The sequence below is a fragment of the Anas platyrhynchos genome, chromosome 1, assembly GCF_047663525.1.
Source record: "Anas platyrhynchos isolate ZD024472 breed Pekin duck chromosome 1, IASCAAS_PekinDuck_T2T, whole genome shotgun sequence".
In the NCBI taxonomy this organism is placed as follows: domain Eukaryota; kingdom Metazoa; phylum Chordata; class Aves; order Anseriformes; family Anatidae; genus Anas; species Anas platyrhynchos.
In genome coordinates, this window is record NC_092587.1 from 45,040,099 (window position 1) to 45,058,361 (window position 18,263).

General features: G+C 34.6%; 1 protein-coding gene across 2 annotated transcripts in view; it reads right to left on the reverse strand.

Moving 5' to 3' along the window:
- Window positions 1-459: 459 nt before the first annotated feature.
- Window positions 460-18,263, reverse strand: part of SCYL2 (SCY1 like pseudokinase 2) — a 32,525-nt gene continuing 14,721 nt past the window's right edge. For both annotated transcript variants that reach the window (XM_027452546.3, XM_072036157.1), the window contains 14 exons: window positions 18,042-18,191; window positions 17,173-17,394; window positions 16,281-16,397; window positions 14,552-14,677; window positions 12,985-13,161; window positions 10,373-10,495; window positions 9,149-9,262; window positions 8,546-8,678; window positions 6,741-6,859; window positions 5,952-6,052; window positions 5,218-5,284; window positions 5,012-5,101; window positions 3,680-3,799; window positions 460-3,059 (listed from right to left, as the gene is read on the reverse strand). In XM_027452546.3, the coding sequence (XP_027308347.1) occupies window positions 2,406-3,059; window positions 3,680-3,799; window positions 5,012-5,101; window positions 5,218-5,284; window positions 5,952-6,052; window positions 6,741-6,859; window positions 8,546-8,678; window positions 9,149-9,262; window positions 10,373-10,495; window positions 12,985-13,161; window positions 14,552-14,677; window positions 16,281-16,397; window positions 17,173-17,394; window positions 18,042-18,191 (2,313 nt within the window). In that variant the 3' untranslated portion in view covers window positions 460-2,405. The remainder of the gene's footprint in view (window positions 3,060-3,679; window positions 3,800-5,011; window positions 5,102-5,217; window positions 5,285-5,951; window positions 6,053-6,740; window positions 6,860-8,545; window positions 8,679-9,148; window positions 9,263-10,372; window positions 10,496-12,984; window positions 13,162-14,551; window positions 14,678-16,280; window positions 16,398-17,172; window positions 17,395-18,041; window positions 18,192-18,263) is intronic.

The window sequence follows — 18,263 nt, forward strand, 5'->3', positions numbered from 1 at the left end:
TCTGAAAATTGTGATAGAGAAATAAAAATTATGCTCTGAAATACAAAATGGAAAACATTTCATATTACTTGAGCCAGATAAAAATATTATTCTAACACATTAGCACTGCATGGAAGAACTTTTCTTACTTTTAACTTTTAACATTCTTAACATGTTAACATTTTTTTGGCTTTCTTACAAAATACATTATATTCTCCAACAGCCCATGCCAAAAGTACATGTCCCAATCCCCAGAGTTTAGGAGTCTAGTATACAAAATTTTATCACTATCTGATAATTTTTTTTCTATTAGCTTTCCCTCCATAGCTACTTTCTCTCCAAAACTTAAACCTAAAAACAGTTCTGAAAGCTTCTAACAAAACAAGGATCAGGTACTGAAAACCCAAGTCAGGACACTGATGTGTAAGACTACCTTTACCAGATACGTTAATGTAATACATTGTAGAGTCCCAAGAGATGTTATTTTTAATTTAACCTTATTTTCTGAATAATTTAGAGGAATACAGATTCAAGTAATTCTTTTAAGTCTTGCCTTAAGTTACCCTAACAAAATGTAGCTTTCTAAATTTGACATAAAAGAAGACATTAGTGTGATTGAGAGTATAGAGTACTAGCGACTGTAAATGAACTTAAATAGTTTAACAGTTCTAGGATCGTAGTTAAGTTTACACAGATATTTTAACATAACCTACGATGTTTACCATGAATATTAACAGCACATAAGCATCACAATGTGTTAGGCATTGTTTTCTAAACCACAATTTCACTGGTCCCAGGTATTTTAAAATAACAGGACTAAGGCAGCAGCTATAATACATGAACAATTCTTTAAGAAATATGCTTAATGCTATTACCGCTTAGAACTGTGGAAATATACCAAAATACAAGTCACATTTACAGCATAAGGCCCTTTGGTTTCTTAAGCAGCAAATGAAAGAACGATTTCTTCAGTGAAAGGCTTTGAAAAATAAAGCATGTAGGCTTTCCATAAAAAAAGGTAACTAGTTCTTTCCTTCTCAAAATAGCCAGCTAGGGTCTCCAAAATATTACATAAGAAAGTTCCTGAAATTCCTAGGAAAGAAGAAATTAAAACCCAACAGTAGTATCTGACAGAACAGAGATTCTATCATGGGCAAGCTGAACATCAGCCTTCTGGGAAGTAGAAGAAATTACTGCTTCATTTTCTGGAGAACTTTATTAAATTTGGAATAATACAATAAGAGGGATCTGAAATACCTGTGTATCACTTCATAGTCATCTATCCTTCATAAGGACTTAAATTAAAACAAAATTAAAATACAATAGTTTATTCTAGTCAAGGCAATTTATGGCAGTCTGCTTTTTCACAAAACCATGTGAAACTTGTACCAGACAGCCCTTTCTCATCTTCCCAACAGAGCCCAAAACAACTAATCCAAGATATTTCTGTGTAACCAAACCAACTGTAAGAAGCTGGGGCAGTCAACACTTAAATTTTACAAATTTTTTTTTTTCTGGGAGGTTCCATAACAAGTCATATTCTTCTTTTTCACACCAGTTAGAAGCAGTATCAAGGTAACCAAAACACTGAAATGTATAGTAAACACAACCAAGTCATCACATGTATTTTAAAATCCCACTTAAGTGGTACGTGGCTTTTACTATGGGGTTGGTAACAAGGATCTGACATTGTAAAACGGGTTGTCATTTGGAGCAGAGTTCTTCCTCTATTCCAAACTTGGACAAAATTTAATAACCACTCAATCTTGCAGTTTACTCCCACATCGATTCTAATCATCTCATAAGAGAAGAAAGGCAAAATATTTTTTCTTAGCATCTTTCACAGTTATCAGTTAGAGATATTACTACATAGCATGGCTAACAAAGCATTCTGAGGTAACATAAAAATTTACCTCCTGCAAACTGTCATAATAGGGCATAATGACAATTTGTGTGAAATTCAGGTGACAACTTATAAAAAAAAAAAAAAGTTGAATTTAGCAGACACCAAAAAAACTGATCCACGGGACAGGATAGCACTAAGTTGTATTTGCTAGTGTTATTACCCCCTAAGCATTTCTGTTTAAGAAACACAGTTTTCTTATAAATCCAGTTGATTGAATACACTTCTGAATATATTTGAAATTTTAGCTCCTTCTTTTTCAATTCAATACATGCATCCTACCTTCAATGCTCTGAAGTTGGGTAAAGAGATGGGAAATCTTTAGTACATAAGATGGCTGTGCACTTATGCAATTCCACTGCATTACCAGGTGAATGAAAAAATTAGTCTTTTTCCAGTGGAGAAGTCTTTACTTTGGTGGGTGGAAAGTTTCCCCAAGCCATGCTTTTACTAATCAAAAAAGATGTTAATCAGCTTACCCATGATTCAAATTTTATCAATCTTTGAAAGAAAACAAAACATTTTACCCAAAAAGATCTTTTAAGTCATTACTAGCTGAGCTGCTGTTTGTCATCGTGTTTGCTGGTTGTGCAAAGTTCTGAGGAGCAAAGAAAGGATTACCCTGTATACCAAAGCCAGGCTGTCCTATCATGTTCATCTGAGGTCCCATGACTGAACTGCTCACACTTGGGGACCCCTGTGGGGGTACAAACTGATTAACCCACTGGTTTGACTTCTGTTGAGCCAACTGTTTCATGCTAACTTTGGGTTTTTGAGGACCAAAAAGATTATCTAAAGCAGACATATCTGGGGGTCTGTTTTGTTGTGTCAGTGGAGAGATTGCAGATGCAGCACTCATAGGACTGTAATTTGGCATATTGGCAGTTGGTACAATGTTCATCTTGGTTGTTCCTGTTGCGCTTGGACCACTGAAGAAATTTTGAGTAGTGGGACCACTTCCCATACTGAATCCAGCAGTCTGAAAACCCATAGTAGTATTCAGTCCATTTGTTGTTACATTTCTCTTTGTGCTGTCAACAGGTGATGAAAATCCCATTCCAACACCCATAGAAGGGACAGACGAGAAGCTGTTTGAAGATGCCACTATAGCTTTGTTGATGGAATGGCTAGTCAAAGATGACATATTATCTATCAGTGTATCTGTCAAGTCTTTTGTCTGCAAAATATATAAAATGTAGTTAATATATAAAATGTAATTAAACCCTTTTCCTGTATACACACACTAGTAACAGTAGTTATCACTGCTCCTGCGGAAGTGGCATTCATTTTTCAGAAACTAATTTATTGCATGGAATTGGGCATCAGATATAATTATATATAAGAGGAATTACGTTATTTTCATTCTTTGCTACTTGGAACTAATCGTTTTGCAGTTTTTCTTGGACAACGAAGACTTTACATCAAGTACTACCTGGTGTATACCAAGCACACAATCTGCTTGCAAGCCCCCCATTCCTAACTCCAAGATCTTTACGTATTTAGATAATAAACTCTTCAGAGCAAAATTTTATTATTATTTTTTCCCTATATGCTTTTCCCATATCTAAACAATGGTCTTCAGTGCCTTTAGAAACTACTGCAATTTTAGAAGTGGGAAATACTGCTAATGATACAAATGGAAGGGAGGACAAAACTTAGTTTTCTCAACTGTACCACTGTAATGCCAGTTGAAACAAAGGTGAATCACAGGACAAAAATGCTAAATACATACAGTAGGTGAAAGAAAAAAGCATCATGGCTCCAATGGGAACAGTACAATACTTTGCTGTTTCTCACCTGCTTCACTGGAGGTGTTATTGCAGTTGCTTGTGGCTTAAGAGGTTGTTGGCTTTTCAGTTTCTGTGCCTGTTCTTGTTCTTTAGCTAACTTTTGCTTCTCTTCAAGTGTAAGTGATGCCTTGAAAAGGGAAAGTACTAACACTAAGTTGGACAGTATGGTTATTTATTGTTATTTTTATTTCATAAATAACACTGTCAATTCAACAATATGTGGAAGAACAGAAAATATTACTTATATAAAACAAAGTGGATAAGCACAAAATCTTACTATTTATTGCTAAAAACTACTTAAAGCAAATAAATACAATATTAAAAGCACCATAATGAGAAACTCTGGGCACATCTGAAATAAAAAGGTATTGCAACAAGATTATTTTAGCTTTGACTTCTTAATATTGGGCATAAGATAAAGTCTTTCCAGTTTTTGAGTTCACGTAAGTACCTGCTGGCACTTGATACAGAACTACAACCAACAGTGGAATTGAAAGGGAGTTTTATTTTAACATTGCTTAGGGAACCTTTCAGGATTTTAACTCTTAATGAAAGATAAAATCATAAAAATCACACAATCGTGGTTGAGGTTGGAAGGAACCTTTAGAGGTCATCTGGCCCAACCCCCCTGCTCAAACAGGGACACTCCCCCTTCACCTAAAATTAGGGAAAGGCTTCAGATAATTAGAAATAGAAATGATGAAACATATATAATCTGGGAAGGCATTTAAATAGTTAATAGCCATGAAAATAATTTTATAATTGAGTATTAACTGCAAGCATAAGCTGTGTCATGTCATGCTTTTTCTTTGTTTCCTGTACCGAACCATAACTTAACATACCCTGAACATATTAACATTAACAATCCTTAACATATTGAATGCTCTTTTTCACATAACTTTGAATTTTTACACTAGAAGTTAGTGTTGTTTACTACGTGAAAATCTATTTTTGATCTTCATCTCCATTTGTGATTTTATCAATAAAAAAGTCGCCTGATCATTTTGATTTGGCAAACTAAATCCACTATTTAAGCTTTAGTTTTACTAATAGCGAAAAGGAGGAAAAAAGTGACCAAAGATTTATAATCCTAATTTGCCTACTTTGTGCAGAGACATTTTTTTAAGGAAAGGCTTTCACAGAAATTCAAGGATGTGATTTGAACATTTTTCAGAGCACTTTCACATGTGAGTAGGCCTTGTAATGTATAATACAGGAACAGTTTTTCTTTTAAAGCTTGTAATATGATAAATATTTACACATACTCATTTTATGCAACCATACCAAACTTGTAGTAGACAGATAGATGTAAGAGAATTCCAGAACAAAAAAGCCATACCTTTTTCTGTTTTGATGATAACTCATTGTCTTTACTGTCAGGTCCACTAGTTAGAAGGTCCGTTCCAGTATTATTGAATACCTTGTCAATCTATTTAAGATCAAACAAAACTAAGTTACGTGAAATGCTGCAACTTAAGATAATGTACATATTGACTTATTTTAAATTTCTACATCTAAGTAATACAATGAAACACTGACTCTTACCTGATTACTTGTACTACTAGATCTTGCCTCTTCAGACACATTCATTTGATTAGCTATATCCAAAGATCTATACAATATTACAAAAAGATAGTATTACAGTCACATCCACAACACTTATTCAGCAGCACAGAATATCCTTCTGCGTTTAAACAATGTTTTAAAAAATGCTACAACAGCACTGCCGTATTTAGAATGCTTATAAGAGACTGGAAAATTATAATATTGTAATCTGTAAAGGTTTCCTAACAATCATTTCACGTGGTTTTTAGTTCCTCCTTTTGAGTGAGGTGACATAGACTTTGGGTAGCTCAAGTTAATTTGACTTAGAAACTTCAATAGTTCAAAATATCTTCAAATACTTCTGCCTTCTACCACTGCTGCTATGTTTATGTTTCTGCCGTGTGGTTTGTGTTCTCATCAACTACAGAAAAGCAATTATTCTTGGCATATACACGTAAGGCACAACTGTACTAGTGGACCTGAGTATGAACTATAATAAACTGTAACTGAACAACGTAAGGGTAAAGGATTTTACTTTATAAAACTACTGATAACAAAATAACACTATGATTCTAGGACTAATACATCTTTGCTAACAATTGCACTTATCTGAGGTAATTCTCAATGACTGAGCTGAGTATTATCTGGATTTTATTGGTATGGCTAGTTTTCTCATATTTGTGAAAAAATAAGTTTCTGCTTACTTATTTCACCTCTAATACACATGCACTTACTTCTGTTGCTCTTGCATGACATGAAGCTGCTCAAGTTTTGTTTTATGTTCTGCTTCCAATCTATTAAGCATATCTCTTATAACACAAATAAAAGAATTGAACTGTAAAAGAAATGTACAAGAAGTTTAGATTTTGCATAACATATACACACAAGACATGTATAACTTAAAAGGTAGTATCTCATAAAACTTACAGTATACTATGTGAGATAAACTACAGGCTTTTAAGTTATTTATAATCCAGTTTCAATACCTTGTGTTAGATACTCAACTACTAGTGGAGTGTATACTGAAACAGTGAAAAAAATATACTACTGAAAAAAACAGAAGTGAGATAACTCAGACAAAAAGCACAGCTGAATGCTATCAGATACGTTTCCCCTCCCCCAGAAAAATCCTATTAGGTATTCCATTTCTTAATTATTTCATAGGAACACTGCTAAACTTTTACATTATCTGCAATATTTACATACAAAACTAAATGAAGAGACATTAAGATCGCACTTTAACTTTTAATCTGAATTATAATTATGCTAGCTGTTAACTGCTTTTGCAGGATATTTGGAAGGTGACAGTATTCACTTTGAAGGTTTATACTAGATCAGTTATCTCCACTGAGAAAATAACAAAGTTAAGCATGCAAATACAGTAATACTGGAAGCATCTGTATTCCTTTTTTCTTTAAACAGAGAGACAAACAGCAGTATTTTTTTTTCCCCTGTGACAACAGTTTAAATATATTCTCTGCAAATTTAACAAGTAAAAACATGCAGAACGTTTTTGTTCCTACCTGATTGAGATTAAGGTTGTTCTCAATACTAAGAGGAATCAGATGGGGCAATACTTTTCCTGCAAGTTGTTCTTTGGTAATTCCCAACTTCTTATGAGTAAATGTACATTTGTAAATACCTGACATACAATATCAAAATAGCAAAATTATTAAGTTTAGGAAATAATGTGAACAAACTCCAAGTTGCACTCTGTGTGTACTGATCACTCCATTGTACATTGGTTCTTTGTGCCACAAGAACTAAATACTCATCCACAATATAAACACATTACAGCAAGATGTTTTGCTAACATTCAGAACAAGAAAAGACCCAAAGTAATACTTGACAGCTGTGAAACCTGATATTACTAGTCAATGTATTCTAAGATAATTCACCTGAAGAATATGTACCTTTGAAGAGATTACCATGAGCAAATGAGTTACCACTAACTGACAAATTGCCAAAAGAAACTAACCTGCATTAACTAAGGAAGCATTCTTGCCTAGCAGGACAAGTGACTAGGAGTAATTATTATGCTGCTTTAACTAACGCTAATTGCATTTTAGAAAGACTCTTCTTACCCAGAAGTTTGGGTCTGTGTTACAGAAATCATGGGACATATTTTATTTGTTGTGAAATCACTGAAAAAGAAACAGTGACACACACAAGGGATACAGTGTTAAGCATACCAGTTCTATACAGCTTCTGACAGGAGGATTCCTGTGTGCTTATATAGTTCATTTCTGGTGGCAGACAGCGAACATACTGGTGCAGAAAGCGAAGAAAGCTTCATCTGCTATGGTTTGTATTAGAACAGAGTGGTTAGCTAGCCAAAGAAGATATCACACACAGATGCAAAGTATTATTGTTCCAAAAAAAGGGAACCCTAGTATAATGAATTGATTTCAACCCCTCATTTCCAAACAGCAGTTTGCTTATCCACTGTATCCAAGTAGAATTCCAGAATACAACAACTGAGGTAAAAGACACTTTCCCTCATTCTTAGATAGCAAATGCAAGCCAAAGAATCAGGGATTACTGAAGAGAGCGCAGCTGAAATTACTACAGACAGATGCCCTCTTGCTGATTTTGAGGATGTTAAAATAGCTTTGCTGTTATATATTTGTTACTGTGATGTTACAGCTGAATGAGGATTGCTCTCGCTCTCTGTATGATTCAACTGTTGCAAATGGTCTTCTATCTACTGCTTTGCTAACAGTAAGATAAATGGTCACTCAGTCACTCTTTCTTGGCAGTGACTCTGGTCAACTGGTCTCTGCAAGCCCATTCAAGCTGTTAAAATCACACAACCTAAGTTAGCCAAGCACCAGAGTGGCACCAGAAAAGCACAACTGGGAGTAAGGTCTCCTTTCTCTTCAAGTAATAAGCCATGCCAGGCTTTGTTAGCTGTTTTGTGAAACCTCACCCAGATTGCATTCCATTTCAGTGCAAAGGTACTGTGTGTTTGCTTAAAACTCCAATAAAACGAGTATAACAAAACCAGCAGTGAAGAGCAATACATTTGTACAGACAATGATTTTTAGCACCTGACACACAAGAGCGGTAAGAAAAGCCAATAATTACACCTTAAAAGCTCCAGAATACTCAGAACTACATTGGGCCTTGAAGACTATAAACACATATACTAGTGATCAGAAGTACCAACAATACATAAAGTAACTGAACTGAGACATACTAAAGAAACAGAAACAAGTAGTTTTTAATAGACGTTATTAGCAATACACTATGTAAGGATCATCAGTGATTACAAAGAATCTCTGAAATTTACAACATCAAAAGCATAAAAGTTGAAAATATTAATTACCTAGAATTCCCATTAGCACTGCAGGTTCCTTGGATGGAATTTGTTGTAGAAAAGGTAGAATATCATCAAGCACAAACCATTTATCTAAGTACTCCAAAATCTTTCCTAGGCAGACTAGTGAGTTTACCCGGACCTATGAAGTATGGTAACAAAATTTTAAACAAAAATCTTAACTGCATTTTGCCTAAGAAAACACAAAGCTCAGAAGAAAGGCATTTCTGAAACTACAACCTTCAGATCTGAAATTTCAAGACAATTTAAAGCAAACTTTTGGAAGGAAAATTTACAATTGCATATTGTTCACAAAAAATTTAGCTTTTCTACAACACTGCTAACATATAATACTCTGGAACATACGTTACCAATAGTTACAGTACTGTTAACAACAGTTGGCAGTTGCTGACAACACTTTAAAAATTGTTAAAGTAAAAAAAGTAAACTATTTTGAAAAAAAAAATAATAATAATCAAAGAAGAAATTTGGGCTGATGAGCTTTCCTTCAAAAACAAAACAGCAGAAAGAAACAATGTAATAAACAATGTAATTGACACTAACAACATTTTATGAGGACTGAGAAACAGATAAAATTATTAGAATACTTACAGCAAGAGAAGAAGTTTGCAAACATGCATTTTTAATTCTTGGAATTAATGAATTTTTCATTGACGGGTAATCTATTAAATTGGCAAACGTGGGAATTATGTTTAGGCAAAGCTCCTGTAAAAAATATTTCACATAAGTTTAAAGAGAAACATGCCTATTTATTATAAAGTTAGTACTAACATACTCAAGGTCAAAATTAGTTTAAAATGTCTTCTTAAGCTTTCCTTTTAAGGAAATATCCATCATGTTCAACTAAGCAGACTCACTTAAAAATACCTAGAATGATAAAACATAATGACACAGAGATAGAACTTGGAAAACATATTTGAAAATGTATTCATAAATTAATAATAAAATACAGAGATAACAAGAATATCTTGCATTTTCACAAAGCACCTTTACAAAAAACACAGCTTATATTACGAGGGTCATCAAAACGTAATGTTTTTCTACAAATGTCAAGCAAATTTGAGCACTATCAATACTGCTCTGCAGCAATATAACAACCGATTGAATTATAAAAGAGCATATTTAACATACTTAAGAAACAAAGAAAAAAAAAGTAATGCAATTTCAGCCCAATCTCAAAAAATAAGGCACAGCAACATTAGGTATAGGTTGCAACCTGAATAACTGAACTGCTACTGCAGAAAAATCCCAAGCCAAGTATGTAGAAACAAAAACTGCTCTCCATAGTATGGCAAAGGCTTTGCAAGGGTAAGAGTCATATCTGTTTATCCAAATCCTTCTTTATTTAATATTGTGTTTATCTCCCCCCTCCCACTCCTGAATACCTTTGGCTAAATGGAATTTAATTCCAGTGGAAGTTAATCCACTTCTAGTGGAAAATTCCATTTTCAAAAACAACAAGAAACACCTTAAAAGCGTATATAAAGTGTAAAGAGAAAAATTATAATACAGATATGTAAAAATGTCACCAGAAGTTAGTTGAACTAACGTGATTTTACAGCAAAGCAGATCTTCTGCATTAACTGTCAACACAGATGTTTGTATCAGTGGGACCTCAGAGTAAGCTACCTATCAGTAACTGGTAAGAACATGCATGCACGCAGTTTCTGCAGTAGAGGTAACGTGTCATAAAGGTACATCTTACTTTTTGCTATGGTACCTAGTTAGAATCCAGTATAAGAGCATTAGAAAAAAGTTAAGTGGTTGCTCCATGTGAAATCAGGGAGTTTTAAATAAAGGTGGCAATTGCTATACCTGGATCTGAATTGAAGGTGCTTCCAAAGCTCTATAAACCATTGGTAGAACACTGTTCTTTATTTCATCCGGTGGAGTTTTGGTTAGAAGCAAGTCCATTTTTTGCAGGAAGATCAGTAAGATCTATGGAAAGAAAGACAGTTCAGAAGCCAAAAGTTTTAACTCCAGAAACGTATGCTTACAATTTAAAGTATATTGCATCTATCATTAAAAGTTCAGAAGTTTTCTTGTAACTCAGTAAATGGTATCACTTACCATGTTGCTTGCCTGAAGGCATGGAAAACAAAAAACACTTTGACATATTATTGCATTTTAAGAACAGCAAATACAAATCAAATAAAATAATGTCTTCTAGACTAATATTTCTGAAATAAAAAGTCATAATGACTGAGGAGGGCGTTCTTGTTTCGATTTACAACATGGCCTTTTGTTAAAATCAACCCACAGAAATTCTTTACACACATCACTACTGAAAAATCTAAAGCCCCCAAAAACCACGGATCAAATGCTGTCTTCAAAGCATCTAATCACAACTCCACACGTAAAAGCTGCATTCCACATGAATCTGAAATCAAAACTGGGAACAGATGAAATGAATATTACAGCTCCCACATGGACATAAAATAGCTTTATTCTATTTCATTTTGGCATTGTACATCATAAAATGAAAAAAAAAATAATCCAAGCAGAAAATCTCACATCTAGTTTAACTAAAAAGCAAAACTAGAATTGCACATTTGCAAAGTGGAATTCATCTTGCTTAGGCTTAACCATCTAAAAGTTAGCTGCTAGTCTTACTCATCCAGACTTGGTCTCCAATACAGAGAGCTTTGTGACTCATTTCAAGGTAACCATCTGAAATAGGTGAGAAAACACTTCTACTGCTGACTGACTTTCCATTGATATCTAGGTTCTTTATAGTAAATGGGTTGTAGTGGATAGATAAATTGTGCTAAGTGGTATCACATTCATAATAAAAAGCGAAGTATTTCACAGGAGAAAGTGATTTCAATTTTTAAGCCTAAAAATATGCAGCTATCAGTGCTTGAAGGTCAAATAAACGGAAGCATCAGAAAGTAAAAATACAAGTGTACTATGCATTATGTTAATAGTATACAGGATGTTAATTTATTGCACTCCAGTTATCCCACACTAACTCCAAGATTGAGATATGAACAAACACTGTAATTAATTATTCAACGTTAATACTATAAATTCCGTCTTATGAAGGCACTGTGAACACTGGATAACAATTTCTTCATACTGAAATGCAGTAGCTTCCCAAGATACATTCGCTTCAAACTCAAGTGTCCTACAAAAGCCAAGCAACAAGCTTCAAACAGACCTAAAACATCTTGAGAGGGTGTTTGGAAGAAACACTTACAAACCCTTCCCATTAGTTAAAAAAACAGGAACTGTGCCTCGCACATGATGTTGCCAATCAGACCTGGAATTCTGTTCTCTGGGACCGCAAACTTTTTTTTTTTTTTTGCCCTGAATTCATGGTATATTGACTTTGAAAACCTACCCTAGATGTCTTAGAAAAACTCTCAAACTTTAACGTTCATAGAAATAGAAGTGAAATGAGTCTTCTAGTACATAGTGTACATTAAAAATATCAATACATAAATATAAAATCCATTGTGCTCCAGATATAACCTTGAGATAAACTTTTTGCAGAGAGGATGTCTCACATATCTGACGTTAAAGGTAGAAAAACACAAAGAAATCTTTTAGGATGAAGCAGTAGAAATTAAACATTTATTGGCTTCCTGTCAATTAGACATTTATTTTTTTCAAGACAAAACAAAAAAACACAATGTACCAAAGGAAAAGAACACTAAGAAATTCTAATTTTCTGAACTATTCTGAGGTAATACAACTGTACTCTTTTTCCCCTCCCCAGAATAACGTGAGTACTCAAATGTGGTTTTCACAGAAATAAATCATCTATGTGTTCATTCCTATGTTTATCTTGGCCTTTTACTGCTTTGCAGAGAAATAACAGCAGCCAGCATTAAAGCAAGGTGAGATAGAAGGAATGCATAGCTACCTTTTATCTGTTGAGGTGTGATGCCTAACATAGCAACAAAATTCATAATTCATTCAATTATCACAAGTAAACAGCACTTTTAAGAGAGTGTAAGAAAGCATCAAAGTTTGAACTTTTCCACCCCAAGATTCCAGCGTTACCGATCCAGACAAGCAAAAAAATAGGTTCAGTTACGAGCAGATTATGTGCAAATATTGTTATTTACAACCTTGTTGAGATTAGCTGTAGTAGCGATAAAATGATTTAAAATATACCTTCTACAACCAACTGAAGATAAGAGTTGAGTAGAAAATTGCATGTTTCCTTTATGCTAATCTAATCTCATCTATAAATGCAAATATAACTTCAGAAAACCCAAATAAAAAGGCGGTAACAGAGGTAAATTTTCTGAAAAGATCTGGTTCGTATGAATCGAGGCTGACTATCTGGACAATTACAGAGCAGGTTGGGCAACCTGTGCGAAGGTAAGAGAAGAGAACTAGAACAGTCATTTTTCAGGGAAGAAGCATCAAAGAGAAAATCTGTAATCTGAACTGTAATCGAAACAACTGTAACATACCTGGATTGGTTCTTGCTGCTTAAAAACAGGACCAAGATCAGGCAGAATGAGCCTGATATATTCCTCTTTGGTGCATTCCTCAGCAATTAGTAGAACATTGGGCAAAACAAAGGGTACCATATCAGGATTCACAAATTCAGAGGTCAAGCAAGGCAAAATTCGCTGAATTATAACACGCTAAGAGACAAAAAAAGATAATACATCAAGTTATAACATGCTGCTATTGTGCCATTTCAACAGCTTTTGTATTAACCTGTATTTGTTTTAACCCCCTCACTCCCCAAAAAGACAATTTTCAATTTTGAACTTATTTTCACAGTATAGTTAAGCTAATTTAAACTGTGCTACTTTTGTTATTTTTCTGTTTACATTCAAGACACAATTTGAGACTACAACCTATGAAGGACAATAAAAAGCTATTAAATGTATATAAAATAGGACTTTAAATCGCTTAAATGAATTATGAAAACTCATTCTACATACTTGGTTTAGAAAAAAAATAAAAACTTTCACCACCAAAAAATTTATGTATCAGTCTTTCACGAAGCCATCACTCACTTTTTTCTGAACATACGAAGCTACTATACTGCCCCGTAAACTCCAAGTACGTTCCCACTACAAGTAGGATTCAGCTGACAAAATACAGATGATTACAATGTGGTCTACTGCAGAGTTAGGCAAGCTTAAATTCTTTTAAAATCAATAAAGAGAAATACACAGCTCAAGGGCACAGTTCCTCTCCATAATTTATGTTTTTAAGACAGAAAAAAGTGAATGCACTAAAGACAATGTGGTTATCCTATCTATGCCCAAATTCAAAACATCAACAATTTTAGATTAAAGGAAAAAATTAAGTTAAAAAGAAGATAGTGTTAAATATATGAAGTCTGAATTTTGCAACTGTGTAGTTCAAAATTGAATGCAATTAAAAAGAAAGAAATGTAACATGATGGTTGAGAAGTTCAACTATTCTATTATGTATTAAACTACTTTTCCATCACTTATGCATTACGTCTTACATAAATTTGAGAATACCACAAAAAGAAAAGGAGTCAGTCTAGACACAGTGTCTAGCACTACAGAGGCAAAAAGTGGAATGAGAGACCCTTTGAGGTTTCTGGGTACTGCTAGTACAGCAAAGCATCTTGCAGTACTAGCAAAATGGTCTGCTGAGGGAAGGAAGCTTTACATCCTTCAACATTAAAGTGCCATAAAGATGGTGAAGCAATCCTACATACAAACTGGGAGAAAATGTGGCAAGGTAAATTCAAACAGCTATGACAGCGTCTGGAAACAAAGGGAAAGCCTTGTAACTGGGGAGAAGATAACATCCTTTAGAAGTGGGATGGACTACAACAGGATGTGCAACCAATGATTCCTTACACATGCTATAGCACAATTTGCCATTTCCTGTTCCCAAATGTATTGATAGCTGAGAAGAATTCCCACAAATTATTTTCCAATCTCCTCTTTTTTCCTACTGCTCTATTCTGACAACCTCATGGCAGTCCATTATGGTACAACACTATGTATTTTTAAACTATTTCAAGAAATCCTACAGACATACCTTAGGCAGCTTTGGCAGAACCTTTGGTAGCCCTTTAAAAAACTGTGATTTCTGAAGGTTATCCCTTTGAAATAACGAATCAAAATACTGAAGTGTCACTGCTCCTACATCATCGAAGAACGGTATCTAAAAGTAAGAGAAAAAGTTTATGATCTGGAGGGATACAATATTGATACTACTACAAAGATTCCATACACAATCATATTTTTACCTTCTCAATGCATTACTGTAAAACTTTACAACAAAGTAGCTGCAATTAATGATTAGAAAAGTAAATTTTTGAATACTAAGTACTGTAACATTAACAGATAAAGGTTGATTAAGACAATTTTTCTAGCATCTTAAAGTATACAATAATGTACATCATGTTTATATAAATTAACTTTGTATATGAAACAATTTGTCTACGAAAAAGAAAAAAACCTTTAATACTAACAGAACTTCATCATTCATGAAAGACTGATGCAAATGCATAACGAGGGCAGTATTTACTTATTTTTGTTAAATCTGTCCCTGAATATTCAGCTTTTGGTTGGCAGTTGAATGAAAAGAATAGAAGGGTGTCTATCCCAGACCTACACAGACTGGAATGGGATGTTCTGCATTTGAAAACTTGCATGGTTAAGAGTCCTCCTTTCTGCTAGTTCTGTTTCAGGGAGGGATATATCAAACTTCATGGTCTTATCATGCTTAGAGAAAGAGTGTCTCTCAGACCATTTAGACAACTGTTTTCTCTTAAAAAATTTGTGTGAATTGAAAGGATATAAAATCATATAAAGAATCTCTGCCATCAGGCAGAAAGAGAAGCTCATAGGAGTAGGGCAATAAAGGAAAAAATAAATCTGCACAGAAATCAAGCTAGTCTGAAGCATAGACTTAAAGTCTATGTTCTAAATCACATACCAAAAGGAGTCTTAAGTACAGGATCATGGAACTCTGCACAGGTTACCTTGACCTCATTTAAAATAGCAAGGCCCGTGTAAAGCTCCATATTATCTTTAGGAAGACCTTAAAACAGCCTTCCAGTACCTAAAGGGGGCCTAAGAAAAAGATGCAGAGGAACTTTTCACAAGGGCATGTGGGCATGTACTGATAGGACCGTGGGTAATGGCTTTAAACTGAAAAAGGTAGATTTAGATTAGATAATAGGAAGAAATTCTTCATTATGAGGGTGGCGAGCTGCTGGCAGAAGTTGCCCAGAGGAACTGTGGATGCCCCATACCTGGAAGCGTTCAAGGGTGGGTTGGATAGGGCTTTGAGCAACCTGATCTAGTGGAATGTGTCCCTGCTCATGGCGGGAGGGGGAAAGAGGGGGTTGGAACTACATGATAATACACACAAATCATAAGCCAAAAGTTAATCCTGAAATTCACCACTCTTTGTCATTTCATGGCTTTAATATCCTTCCAGTACATTTTTAAAGATTGAATTTAATAAAATCTGTCATAAAATATACTGTATTAGAAATTGACAAAATACTGTTGTACTGAGTAATTATTTTAATTCTGTTTCAGCATACGCTTCTTTCACACTAACAAAGGTTAGAGTAAGGACAAACTTAGGCACCAGCTAACACTATTATTGCCCAAGTAATTCAAAAACATTTAACATTTCAGCCAAAAGATTAACAGGAAAAAAAAAAAAACACTTTAAAATAGCTCTATTGTTTCTACAAGTCAAACACTATTTTCCCTCTTTCCTATAGCCACTGTAGTTTCCATGAACTGACCTTAGTCATTTGATCTGCGTCTGGTCTGACTGCTGGAGCTACATTCAAGAGTAGCTTTACATGTTCACGCACCTCCTCTGGTATATTTTGAAGATTACTGGAGCTTAAACGGCTCAGCTGCACAAGTAATTAAAGCACATGCACCATGAAGTCAGAAAATCCTGCATATGACTATTTCCAATATACATTAGGACTATACTTTGTCCTCTTGCTGGGTTCTCTACCCACACCTTTGATATCCCTCCCTCCTCCCCTTTCATAACCCATTTGCTTCTGATACCTCAGTTTTCTTTCCATTTCCCAAAAGCCTACCTGTGTCAGGTCCCATCCCCCTGTTCCCAACTTCTAATTGTGTTCAGGTTATTAGAGGACACAAAACCAGTATTTCTAAAGAGGTACACGTTATTATCTGAAGTCTTGTTTAGACATACTAAAATACAGTACATAATATTAAGACAACGGGCACCCAAAGAAGATACAAAGGAAATTTGCACATGAATTTACATTATGCCAGCTGTTCCAATCAACTGTCTTCTGTTAATGTTCATAGTCCACAAAGAATGTGAAATAGCCGGTAATTAAATGGACACCAATCGATCAAATCACTCTAAACTCGGCAATCTTCACCTGTCCTACACTGGTCGTTCATTGCTTTCTGTTAAACACTGTTCGCCCTGACAGGTAAATCCTACAAGACCAGCATTCAACATGGTTACAGAGCAAACAGCTGAAAAACAAAACTTTGTAGTTCATAAAGTTGGTACATGTAACGTCCTCTACACATATTTTAATTTTCCATATTTTACTATGATTTTTTTTATACTTAAGTCTGCTTTAAAACAGTCACTTTTCAAATCTGAAAATCAATGTATAATATTTATAAATAGCATACCTGATCAAGTTGTCTACTAAAACTTTTATAAATATCCTGCTTGTTGACTTCAAAAATTGGTTTCCCTTTATTAAACACTGCATACATAACAGCTCCTAGGGAGTACATATCGCTGGCTGTCTCACAGCTCACAGAAAGAATGTATTCTGGTGCCAGATATTCAGGATTTGGAAGACACAAGGATGGCAAGTTTGGATCCCATTCCTTACATGGGAACTTTGGCTACAAGAGAAATAAAAAAGTACATTTATTAGGGATTTTTATAGAATTTAAATAGGAAACTCGAGCAGCAAAAAAAAGAGAAATTAATCCACTCAAATTCAATTATGCATGAAACAGAAATTGAGTAAGGCAAAACTGTTAAGAATCTATGTAACTTCAAGTAATCAGTTCACACGGTTAAGTCTGAACATTAGAATTAGTAACAGTAATGTGAACGTCATAGCACTGCTGTAAAGAGGGAAATGAATGATGATAGGAATTCATTTCAGGAGATAGCAAGCGGGCACAGAATGGATGTAACAGACTAAATTATTTAGGTGCATGCCTACAGGTGAGCATTCTCCTGTACATTCTGCAGGTGAGCTGAAGTGCCACAGGCACTGCACTTTCAGCTGGTCTGAGACCATCACTAGCCTATTCTGAGCCTACTGAGCCAAGTTGGCCTCTTTCTCTCTGATGACCAAAGGCATCAGTCCAGACCTGTACCATATGTTCAAGCCTGTACCATATGTTCAAATTTTCTGCCAACAAAATAGAGGTGAACATTAAATAAGTGATTCTGTATTAAAATGCAAGCTCAAGAACCTGGTTTCAGATAAAAATCTGAATCTGAAATTTAATAAAGAAAAATATAAAAGATCTATTACCTCCTGTTCAGATGGATTTGTTGATTGGATACAAAAATCAAAGCCTGTAATTTTCCACGCTCCACTCTTATTCAAAATTATATTTTCAGGAGTAACATTTCCATGGACCATCTTCACACTGCTATGCAAAAAGGACAAGCCTTCAGAAACCTGTTAATAAAGGATTATTTCAGGTTAAATATTTCCCTAGATATGCTGGACAACATTTATAAAATTTGTCAC